This window comes from Haliotis asinina, chromosome 8, assembly GCF_037392515.1.
Source record: "Haliotis asinina isolate JCU_RB_2024 chromosome 8, JCU_Hal_asi_v2, whole genome shotgun sequence".
In the NCBI taxonomy this organism is placed as follows: domain Eukaryota; kingdom Metazoa; phylum Mollusca; class Gastropoda; order Lepetellida; family Haliotidae; genus Haliotis; species Haliotis asinina.
The window spans coordinates 66,494,912-66,508,496 of record NC_090287.1 but is presented as its reverse complement, the minus strand read 5'-3'; the positions used below and the strand labels follow the sequence as shown (position 1 = coordinate 66,508,496).

Here is a 13,585-nt window from a genome sequence, read left to right as displayed (position 1 = left end):
TGATACACTCATGGACTGACAGACAGGCAGACAGAAGACTGACAAAGATCAATAACATGACACTGAAGGAAAGAATGTCAAGATGAATTTGAAGCAGGTCAAATCAGAAGATAATGGATTACAATGGAGATGTTCAAAACAGTAGTTCAGAGCCCTATCAGAGCCCCTATCAACATCAAGCCATGGAACTTACACAATGGCAAAGTAGTGAACCACAGCCCCTATCAACATCAGGCCCATGCAGCAGGCAACAATGGAGAAGTTGGACACTTTCTTGATGCCACGGATTCCATAGTAAGACTTGTCTTCATATGTTGCATCCTTGCTGCGGTCTCGCATGTGCCAGATGGTCTCATCCCAGAAGGGCTCCCCAGCAGTGTACCTAAAACACCAAGAAGCTAGACACTGTCAGGATCAAACACTGGTCAGCAATGAAATCAAACATGGCAGTTTTACCACATAGTGTTAAAAATGCATCTAGGCTAAAGTATGCATTGAAATATCTTTTAAATACTTGCACAGTTTGATTCATGAATCTATCAACAACTCAGACACAAGACACCACTCAACATGAGTGCCAATAACCCCATCCTACAGATAGTTGCCAATAACACGTCCTTCCAATAGCTGCCAATAATCCCATCCTACACATAGCTGCCAATAACCCCATCCTACACATAGCTGCCAATAATCCCATCCTACACATAGCTGACAATAACCCCATCCTACAGATAGTTGCCAATAACACGTCCTTCCAATACCTGCCAATAATGCCATCCTACAGATAGCTGCCAATAACCCCATCCTACAGATAGCTGCCAATAACCCCATCCTACACATAGCTGCCAATAACCCCATCCTACAAATAGTTGCCAATAACCCCATCCTACAGATAGTTGCCAATAACATGTCCTTCCAATAGCTGCCAATAATCCCATCCTACAGATAGCTGCCAATAATCCCATCCTACCAATAGCTGCCAATAACCCCATCCTACACATAGCTGCCAATAATCCTATCCTGCACATAGCTGCCAATAATCCCATCCTACAGATAGTTGCCAATAACATGTCCTACCAACAGCTGCCAATAACCCCATCCTACCAATTGCTGCCAATAACCCCATCCTACAGATAGTTGCCAATAGCCGTATCCTACACATAGCTGCCAATAACACGTCCTTCCAATAGCTGCCAATAATCCCATCCTACACATAGCTGCCAATAACCCCATCCTACAGATAGTTGCCAATCGCCGTATCCCACACATAGCTGCCAATAACACGTCCTTCCAATAGCTGCCAATAATCCCATCCTACAGATAGTTGCCAATAACATGTCCTTCCAATAGCTGCCAATAACCCCATCCTACACATAGCTGCCAATAACCCCATCCTACAAATAGTTGCCAATAACACGTCCTTCCAATAGCTGCCAATAATCCCATCCTGCACATAGCTGCCAATAATCCCATCCTACACATAGCTGCCAATAAACCCATCCTACAGATAGTTGCCAATAACACGTCCTTCCAATAGCTGCCAATAATCCCATCCTGCACATAGCTGCAAATAATCCCATCCTACACATAGCTGCCAATAATCCCATCCTACACATAGTTGCCAATAATCCCATCCTGCACATAGCTGCCAATAACCCAATCCTACAGATAGCGGCAAATAACCCCATCCTACAGATAGTTGCCAATAACATGTCCTTCCAATAGTTGCCAATAATCCCATCCTACCGATAGCTGCCAATAACACGTCCTTCCAATAGCTGCCAATAATCCCATCCTGCACATAGCTGCCAATAATCCCATCCTACACATAGCTGCCAATAACCCCATCCTACAGATAGTTGCCAATAACACGTCCTTCCAATAGCTGCCAATAATCCCATCCTGCACATAGCTGCAAATAATCCCATCCTACACATAGCTGCCAATAATCCCATCCTACACATAGTTGCCAATAATCCCATCCTGCACATAGCTGCCAATAACCCCATCCTACAGATAGTTGCCAATAACATGTCCTTCCAATAGTTGCCAATAATCCCATCCTACAGATAGCTGCCAATAACCCCATCCTACACATAGCTGCCAATAACACGTCCTTCCAATAGTTGCCAATAATCCCATCCTACAGATATTTGCCAATAACCCAATCCTACACATAGCTGCCAATAACCCCATCCTACAGATAGCGGGCAATAACCCCATCCTACCAATAGTTGCCAATAACCCCATCCTACAGATAGTTGCCAATAACACGTCCTTCTAATAGCTGCCAATAATCCCATCCTACAGATAGCTGCCAATAATCCCATCCTACAGATAGCTGCCAATAACCCCATCCTACAGAGAGCTGCCAATAACACGTCCTTCCAATAGTTGCCAACAATCCCATCCTGCACATAGCTGCCAATAATCCCATCCTACACATAGCTGCCAATAACCCCATCCTACCAATAGCTGCCAATAACCCCATCCTACCAATAGTTGCCAATAACCCCATCCTACAGATAGTTGACAATAACACGTCCTTCCAATAGCTGCCAATAATCCCATCCTACAGATAGTTGCCAATAACCCCATCCTACAGATAGCTGCCAATAACCCAATCCTACAGATAGCTGCCAATAACCCCATCCTACACATAGCTGCCAATAACCCCATCCCATCCTACAGATAGCTGCCAATAACACGTCCTTCCAATAGCAGCCAATAATCCCATCCTACAGATAGCTGCCAACAACCCCATCCTACAATAACACATCCTTCCAATAGCTGCCAATAACCCCATCCTACCAATAGTTGCCAATAACCCCACCCTACCAATAGTTGCCAATAATCCCATCCTACAGATAGCTGCCAATAATCCCATCCCACAGATAGCTGCCAATAACCCCATCCTACAGATAGCTGCCAATAATCCCATCCTACAGATTGCTGCCAATAACCCCATCCAACACATAGCTGCCAATAACCCTATCCTACAGATAGCTGCCAATAACCCCATCCTACACATAGCTGCCAATAACCCCATCCTACCAATAGTTGCCAATAACCCCATCCTACAGATAGTTGCCAATAACATGTCCTTCCAATAGCTGCCAATAATCCCATCCTACAGATAGCTGCCAATAATCCCATCCTACCAATAGCTGCCAATAACCCCATCCTACACATAGCTGCCAATAATCCCATCCTGCACATAGCTGCCAATAATCCCATCCTACAGATAGTTGCCAATAACATGTCCTACCAATAGCTGCCAATAACCCTATCCTACAGATAGCTGCCAATAACCCCATCCTACACATAGCTGCCAATAACCCTATCCTAGAGATAGCTGCCAATAATCCCATCCTACAGATAGCGGCAAATAACCCCATCCTACACACAGCTGCCAATAACCCAATCCTACAGATAGCGGCAAATAACCCCATCCTACAGATAGTTGCCAATAACATGTCCTTCCAATAGCTGCCAATAATCCCATCCTACAGATAGCGGCCAATAACCCCATCCTACACATAGCTGCCAATAACACGTCCTTCCTATAGTTGCCAATAATCCCATCCTACAGATAGCTGCCAATAACCCCATCCTACAGATAGCGGCAAATAACCCTATCCTACAGATAGCTGCCAATAACCCCATCCTACAGATAGCAGCAAATAACCCCATCCTACACATAGCTGCCAATAATCCCATCCTACACATAGCTGAGAATAACCCCATCCTACAGATAGTTGCCAATAACATGTCCTTCCAATAGCTGCCAATAATCCCATCCTACAGATAGCGGCCAATAACCCCATCCTACAGATAGCGGCAAATAACCCCATCCTACACACAGCTGCCAATAACCCCATCCTACACACAGCTGACAATAATCCCATCCTGCACATAGCTGACAATAATCCCATCCTACAGATAGTTGCCAATTACATGTCCTACCAATAGCTGCCAATAACCCTATCCTACAGATAGCTGCCAATAACCCCATCCTACACATAGCTGCCAATAACCCCATCCTACAGATAGTTGCCAATAACATGTCCTTCCAATAGTTGCCAATAATCCCATCCTACAGATAGCTGCCAATAACCCCATCCTACACATAGCTGCCAATAACCCTATCCTACAGATAGCTGCCAATAACCCAATCCTACCAATAGTTGCCAATAACCCCATCCTACAGATAGTTGCCAATAACCCCATCCTACAGATAGCTGCCAATAACCCCATCCTACACATAGCTGCCAATAACCCCATCCTACCAATAGTTGCCAATAACCCCATCCTACAGATAGTTGCCAATAACATGTCCTTCCAATAGCTGCCAATAATCCCATCCTACAGATAGCTGCCAATAATCCCATCCTACCAATAGCTGCCAATAACCCCATCCTACACATAGCTGCCAATAATCCTATCCTGCACATAGCTGCCAATAATCCCATCCTACAGATAGTTGCCAATAACATGTCCTACCAACAGCTGCCAATAACCCCATCCTACCAATTGCTGCCAATAACCCCATCCTACAGATAGTTGCCAATAGCCGTATCCTACACATAGCTGCCAATAACACGTCCTTCCAATAGCTGCCAATAATCCCATCCTACACATAGCTGCCAATAACCCCATCCTACAGATAGTTGCCAATCGCCGTATCCCACACATAGCTGCCAATAACACGTCCTTCCAATAGCTGCCAATAATCCCATCCTACAGATAGTTGCCAATAACATGTCCTTCCAATAGCTGCCAATAACCCCATCCTACACATAGCTGCCAATAACCCCATCCTACAAATAGTTGCCAATAACACGTCCTTCCAATAGCTGCCAATAATCCCATCCTGCACATAGCTGCCAATAATCCCATCCTACACATAGCTGCCAATAACCCCATCCTACAGATAGTTGCCAATAACACGTCCTTCCAATAGCTGCCAATAATCCCATCCTGCACATAGCTGCAAATAATCCCATCCTACACATAGCTGCCAATAATCCCATCCTACACATAGTTGCCAATAATCCCATCCTGCACATAGCTGCCAATAACCCAATCCTACAGATAGCGGCAAATAACCCCATCCTACAGATAGTTGCCAATAACATGTCCTTCCAATAGTTGCCAATAATCCCATCCTACCGATAGCTGCCAATAACACGTCCTTCCAATAGCTGCCAATAATCCCATCCTGCACATAGCTGCCAATAATCCCATCCTACACATAGCTGCCAATAACCCCATCCTACAGATAGTTGCCAATAACACGTCCTTCCAATAGCTGCCAATAATCCCATCCTGCACATAGCTGCAAATAATCCCATCCTACACATAGCTGCCAATAATCCCATCCTACACATAGTTGCCAATAATCCCATCCTGCACATAGCTGCCAATAACCCCATCCTACCAATAGTTGCCAATAACATGTCCTTCCAATAGTTGCCAATAATCCCATCCTACAGATAGCTGCCAATAACCCCATCCTACACATAGCTGCCAATAACACGTCCTTCCAATAGTTGCCAATAATCCCATCCTACAGATATTTGCCAATAACCCAATCCTACACATAGCTGCCAATAACCCCATCCTACAGATAGCGGGCAATAACCCCATCCTACCAATAGTTGCCAATAACCCCATCCTACAGATAGTTGCCAATAACACGTCCTTCTAATAGCTGCCAATAATCCCATCCTACAGATAGCTGCCAATAATCCCATCCTACAGATAGCTGCCAATAACCCCATCCTACAGAGAGCTGCCAATAACACGTCCTTCCAATAGTTGCCAACAATCCCATCCTGCACATAGCTGCCAATAATCCCATCCTACACATAGCTGCCAATAACCCCATCCTACCAATAGCTGCCAATAACCCCATCCTACCAATAGTTGCCAATAACCCCATCCTACAGATAGTTGACAATAACACGTCCTTCCAATAGCTGCCAATAATCCCATCCTACAGATAGTTGCCAATAACCCCATCCTACAGATAGCTGCCAATAACCCAATCCTACAGATAGCTGCCAATAACCCCATCCTACACATAGCTGCCAATAACCCCATCCCATCCTACAGATAGCTGCCAATAACACGTCCTTCCAATAGCAGCCAATAATCCCATCCTACAGATAGCTGCCAACAACCCCATCCTACAATAACACATCCTTCCAATAGCTGCCAATAACCCCATCCTACCAATAGTTGCCAATAACCCCATCCTACCAATAGTTGCCAATAATCCCATCCTACAGATAGCTGCCAATAATCCCATCCCACAGATAGCTGCCAATAACCCCATCCTACAGATAGCTGCCAATAATCCCATCCTACAGATTGCTGCCAATAACCCCATCCAACACATAGCTGCCAATAACCCTATCCTACAGATAGCTGCCAATAACCCCATCCTACAGATAGCTGCCAATAACCCCATCCTACACATAGCTGCCAATAACCCCATCCTACGAATAGTTGCCAATAACCCCATCCTACAGATAGTTGCCAATAACATGTCCTTCCAATAGCTGCCAATAATCCCATCCTACAGATAGCTGCCAATAATCCCATCCTACCAATAGCTGCCAATAACCCCATCCTACACATAGCTGCCAATAATCCCATCCTGCACATAGCTGCCAATAATCCCATCCTACAGATAGTTGCCAATAACATGTCCTACCAATAGCTGCCAATAACCCGATCCTACCAATAGCTGCCAATAACCCCATCCTACAGATAGTTGCCAATAACCGTATCCTACACATAGTTGCCAATAACACGTCCTTCCAATAGCTGGCAATAATCCCATCCTACAGATAGTTGCCAATAACATGTCCTTCCAATAGCTGCCAATAACCCCATCCTACACATAGTTGCCAATAACCCCATCCTACAGATAGTTGCCAATAACACGTCCTTCCAATAGCTGCCAATAATCCCATCCTGCACATAGCTGCCAATAATCCCATCCTACACATAGCTGCGAATAACCCCATCCTACAGATAGTTGCCAATAACATGTCCTTCCAATAGCTGCCAATAACCCCATCCTACACATAGCTGCCAATAACCCCATCCTACAGATAGTTGCCAATAACACGTCCTTCCAATAGCTGCCAATAATCCCATCCTGCACATAGCTGCAAATAATCCCATCCTACACATAGCTGCCAATAATCCCATCCTACACATAGCTGCCAATAATCCCATCCTGCACATAGCTGCCAATAACCCTATCCTACAGATAGCTGCCAAAAACCCAATCCTACAAATAGGTGCCAATAACCCTATCCTGCACACAGCTGCCAATAAACCTGTCCTCTAGAGACCCATGAAGGTCCGGGGTAGAATAGGCCTTCAGCAACTCAGACGACTATGCTTGTTGTAAGAGGCGACTAACAGGATCGGGTGGTCAGTCATGGCTGACACTTGTCATTGGTTCCCAATTGTGCAGATGGATGCTCATGCTGTTGATCAATGGATTGTCTGGTCCAGACTCGATTATATATAGACCGCAGCAATCTAGCTGGAATATTGCTGAGTGCGACGTAAAACTCAACTCAACCTATCTTCTAGATAGTTGCCAAAACCCATCCTGCAGATAGCTGCCAATAACACATCCTACAGTTAGCTGCCAATAACCACATCCTGTAGATAATAACCCTATCCGACAGGAAGCTACTAATAACCCTATCACTGGAAAGATACCAATAATCTTATCCCATGGGAAGCTGCTAATAACGCCAAGCCATGGGAAGCTAAAGATAATTCTATTCCATGGAAAGCTACCAATAATCCCATACCACGGTAAGGTACCAATAGCCCTTTTGAATGGGAGCTACCAATACCTCTATCACAGAAGGAAGCTATCAATAAACCTATCCCGTGGGAAGCTACAAAAAAGACCTGTCCCTCAGGAAGTTGCCAGTAACCCTATCCCACAGGTAGCTACCAATAATGCTGTCCCACGGGAAGATACCAATAAACTTATGCCACAGAAAGCTACCAAAACTTCAAATAAGGCTATCAAACTGGAAGCTACCAATAACCCTATCCTATGGGAAGCTACCAATAACCCTATCCCACAGGAAGCTACCAATAACCCTACTCCACAGGTAGCAACCAATAACCCTGTCCCATGGATAGCTACAGTGAAGTGATGTCACATGATGTGACCAATGCTACAGGAATTCCCCCTGATGGACTCACCCATTTGGAGATGGGCCATATGGAGGAGCACCAGGACCACCCATATGCTTGTGGTGGAGTTGTGAAGACAAGCTCAGATCATAGTCATGGCGATCAGATGACTTGCTCAGCACAGAATATGCAGCATTTAATTTCACAAACTTTTCGTGAGTCTTAGGATCATTCCTGTTAACATCAGGGTGCAGCTGAAACAAATAAGTATGTCACTTTTTTACTGATATTTTTTATTTCTCCTGAATCACGCTTCTCTCCTTCCTCTATGCAAATGATAATGGAACACTTGCGTCCTCTGTCGTTCCCTTTGAAGAGGACATGAAAGCACACTCACCAACAAGTTGCCTCTCTTGCTTATTTTCCTGCCCAGATCAGTGAAATGATCGACCATGCTTGTCAGTCGCTCTGTAATATTCCCAACACTTGGGTCTGCTAGGAAATCTGAAGTGCTTTCTATTGTAGAGTTTGAGAGGGCTTGACATCATAAGTCAGGATAAGTGCAATATATCAATTTAATCTAAAAAATTACATATTATTCCTTATCTTGACTCATTCTTATTATGCTTCCAGAATCCAACAGAATCTGAGGTGGGTTAGACTACTTCTCAGATTAAACGAATATCCTTAAGAAAAGTCCTGTATCTCCCTTCATGGGATATGTACAACAGCACTGTCAGTACCGTTCTTCCAACGCTCATCTGTTACCTCAAGGAGACCACATCTTGTCAGACTTCTTTAAGACAAGTGAATCCCTAAGATTCATAGGATATTAAGATATACTAGTGCTTCTTACTAGTTACCTATAGCAACTCTTATTCATATGTCTTCATCAAAAGATTTGCGCCTCTTCTTCATGAACATGTATCTTTTATACAAGTACAGGGTCATAATCACATGGACTCTCAACCAGTAGGTTATAGGCAAATCACATGATACAGATAGGATTTCAGCTTAACACCTTTGTGGAACTGTTAGTTGTTGTGCTCCTATTAAGTGGTCCAAACTGACGAATGCTGGCAATGTCTTTGGTGACGATCTCTCTAGGTGGTGGTTGGTAAACATTGTATCTAATTTTCAAAAGCAGCCCTCCCTTATCACTGTAATCAAGCAGTTTACCTACAGAATGATTGCAGATGTCAGAGCTCTAACTTTGTATGGACTGGATCCATGTGACGGATCTAGTCCTGCTGGTTTATAGGCTCTTAGTATGACAGCTCTCATCCAAAATGACATTGTCATTCTTGACAAGGGGCTGAATAAGCCCTTGAATTTTTGTCACCTTGTCTTAGTCCTTTGCGGGCAAGTCTTTAATGCTCTGACTGGACAAAAAAGGATAAGTCTTGCTAATCCTCCAGGATGAGTATCATTGATAGCACTTGGACCTGGAACTGTCCGTCTGGTTGACCAGGAAACTAATTCTTTGCAATAAAGTGCCAGATGTACTACAGCATGGTGCCCCATGTCAAACTGAGTTCATCCAACATCTAGCACATGTATTTCTGATATCAGAGCTGCCGTGGCTAGGGATAGTAGGAACAGAGTTTTATGTGTGAGTAGCTCGAAGGTCATTTGCTCTATAGACTCGTAGGCATCACTGATGAGATGTTATAGACTATCTTGAGATCCCAGGCAGGTGCCTTGAATTTCTACTCATTGCTGCCAGATATGTAGATCGTCTTGTCTGTTGAAGGTGACTTAGGTATTCAGTCACTTGAGGATGAGTTGCTCTCATTACTGTAAAGCCTTTCCGCCCTGCATATTGTTCAAATTTCTGCTACTTGTCAACATACAAGTTACAAGTTAATCTGTGTAGAGCTAAAGTCACTACTTTTGCTGCTCTGGCAGAGTATCGTCTTTTCTTTAAGCAAGTCTTGATACAATCCACATGTGAAGCTGGAATATCGACAGATTTTGGTGAGCTTGCTTTGTGTGTGAGTCTAGTAGTTTTAGGGTTGGACTTCTGAATTCTTGAATGAGATTGGGAATCCAGGCTCTTGCTGGCCAGTAGGGCACAACCAAAATCAATCGTAGTACTTTTGTCTGCTTGATTTTCCTAAGTACTTGAGGTAGTACAACCACATAAGGTGAGAACATGTGTGCATTTAGTCCTTCCCAAGACATGTTCAGTGCGTCTGTTGCCCATGCTTGTGGATCTGCTACTGGTGAGATGAATGTCTGTATCTGTTTGCTGAATCTTGTGGCAAGCACACCTGTGAGCGGAAATCCTAGAGTCTTTACGATGAGCCGAAATGCTTCTGGGTGTAGCATCCAGTCTGTCAGGATGGAAGAGATAGAGTGTCTGCCAAAACATTCTTTGCTCAAGGAATGTGACACACCTTTACCCAGATGTTCAGATTGTCTATTGTGTTGAACAGATGGAATGTCAGCTGTGACAGACATCTACGTAAAGAGGTTCCGCCACTGACAATTGACTTGTGTGTCCACCACAACAGTTATGGCTGTAGATTTTCTGGTGAAGTTATCAGCTGTGTATTATTTGGGTGAGTAGTCAAGAGCCGTTGTTGGGGGCGTAACTGTAGTCTTCCTCTGGGAGTTATATCCTGCACTAAGGTGACCAGACCGAGGAGACATTGCCATGTTTGTAGTGTTAACAGAGAGATGACTGCGATTTCATCAAGTTCACTAGCCATAGTAGCTGTGTGAGCAGTCTCATGGTGAAGTTCAAGTGTAGTTTGAAAACCTCCTCACCTTGTCCTTAATATGTCTGATTCCTTGTAGAACATGTACACACAGTTCATACAGAATACACATGCACTGTTCATGCAGAACATGTACACACAGTTCATACAGAATACACATGCACAGTTCATGCAGAACATGCACACACAGTTCATACAGAATACACATGCACTGTTCATGCAGAACATGTACACACAGTTCATACAGAATACACATGCACTGTTCATGCAGAACATGTACACACAGTTCATACAGAATACACATGTACAGTTCATGCAGAACATGCACACACAGTTCATACAGAATACACATGTACAGTTCATGCAGAACATGCACACACAGTTCATACAGAATACACATGTACAGTTCATGCAGAACATGCACACACAGTTCATACAGAATACACATGCACTGTTCATGCAGAACATGTACACACAGTTCATACAGAATACACATGCACTGTTCATGCAGAACATGTACACACAGTTCATACAGAATACACATGTACAGTTCATGCAGAACATGCACACACAGTTCATACAGAATACACATGTACAGTTCATGCAGAACATGCACACACAGTTCATACAGAATACACATGTACAGTTCATGCAGAACATGCACACACAGTTCATACAGAATACACATGCACAGTTCACGCACAGCATATTCATACAAGTCATACATAACATACACACATGGTAGACATAAACTAAACACATACATTTTTTGTACAGAATATACATAATTATTACATACCTGTTTAGAGAGTTTAAGGAAGGCTTTCCGAATATCTTCTGTGCTGGCCGATTTCTCAACACCGAGGACTTCATAGTGGGTTCGAGACATCAGCCTGGAGCACAATATTTCAACTATCAATTCCCAGGATCCCCGAAAGACAAACTGAAAAATGGAACTTGGAAGTTAATAACTTCTCCATTAAGGCCAGCTCCATTACTACTCCATTACTGTTACAACCATCCACAGCAGTTGGTTACAACCATCCACTGCAGTTGGACTGTTACAGCTACCTCCTTTACAGTTAGCTCTGTTACAACCATCGACTGCAGTTGGCTCTTTTACAACCGTCCACTGCAGTCGGCTCTGTTATAACCATCCACTGCAGTCAGCTCTGTTACAACCATCCACTGCAGTCAGCTCTGTTACAACCAACCACTACAGTCAGCTCTGTTACAACCATTGACTGCAGTCAGCTCTGTTACAACCATCCACTGCAGTCAGCTCTGTTACAACCATCCACTGCAGTCAGCTCTGTTACAACCATCCACTACAGTTGGCTCTGTTACAACCATCCACTGCAGTCAGCTCTGTTACAACCATCCACTGCAGTCAGCTCTGTTACAACCATCCACTGCAGTCAGCTCTGCTACAACCATCCACTACAGTTGGCTCTGTTACAACCATCCACTGCTGTTGGCTCTGCTACAACCATCCACTGCAGTCAGCTCTGTTACAACTATCCACTGCAGTCAGCTCTGTTACAACCATCCACTGTAGTCAGCTCTTTTATAACTACCTCCTTTACAGTCAGCTCTGTTACAACCAGTTTCATTACAGTCAGCTCTCTCACTGTTAGCTCCACCAGTCAGCTCTGTTACAACCAGCTCCAGTATAGTCAGCTGTTACTCACAGCTCCATGACAGCCAGCAAAATCACAGCAGCTATATTACAGCCAGTTCCATTACTACCAGCTCCATCACACTCTGCGTTTACAACCAGCTCTGTTACTATAAACTCCATTACAGCCAGCTCAATTACAGCCAGCTCTGTGACAACCAGTTCTGTTTCAACGCACCTCCATCACAAGCTCCATTACAGTCAGCTCTATTACAACCAGTTCTGATACAACCAACTCCATTACATTCAGCTCCATTACAGTCAGCTCTCTTACAACCAGCTCCAGAGCAACCATCTCCATTACAGTCGGCTCTAAAGCAACCATCTCCATTACAGTCAGCTCCATTACAGTCAGCTCTGTTACAACCAGCTCCAGAGCAACCATCTCCATTACAGTCGGCTCTAAAGCAACCATCTCCATTACAGTCAGCTCCATTACAGTCAGCTCTGTTACAACCAGCTCCAGAACAACCTGCTTCATTACAACCAGCTCCAGAACAACCTGATTCATTACAACCAGCTCCAGAACAACCTGATTCATTACAGTCGGCTCCAGAACAACCATCTCCATTACAGTCAGCTCCAGAACAACCATCTCCATTACAGTCAGCTCCAAAACAACCATCTCCATTACAGTCGGCTCTGTTACAACCAGCACCAGAACAACCTGCTTCATTACAACCAGCACCAGAACAACCTGCTTCATTACAACCAGCTCCAGAACAACCTGATTCATTACAACCAGCTCCAGAACAACCTGATTCATTACAGTCGGCTCCAGAACAATCATCTCCATTACAGTCAGCTCCAGAACAACCATCTCCATTACAGTCAGCTCCAGAACAACCATCTCCATTACAACCAGCTCCAGAACAACCTGATTCATTACAGTCGGCTCCAGAACAATCATCTCCATTACAGTCAGCTCCAAAGCAATCATCTCCATTACAGTCAGCTCCAAAGCAATCATCTCCATTACAGTCAGCTCCAGAACAACCATCTC

At 44.2% G+C, this 13,585-nt stretch overlaps 1 protein-coding gene across 2 annotated transcripts in view; it reads right to left on the bottom strand.

Moving 5' to 3' along the window:
- Nucleotides 1-13,585, bottom strand: part of LOC137294423 (dnaJ homolog subfamily C member 4-like) — a 43,098-nt gene that overhangs the window by 20,836 nt on the left and 8,677 nt on the right. For both annotated transcript variants that reach the window (XM_067825431.1, XM_067825432.1), the window contains exons 3-5: nucleotides 11,704-11,797; nucleotides 8,251-8,435; nucleotides 194-382 (exon numbers count right to left, since the gene is read on the bottom strand). In XM_067825431.1, the coding sequence (XP_067681532.1) occupies nucleotides 194-382; nucleotides 8,251-8,435; nucleotides 11,704-11,797 (468 nt within the window). The remainder of the gene's footprint in view (nucleotides 1-193; nucleotides 383-8,250; nucleotides 8,436-11,703; nucleotides 11,798-13,585) is intronic.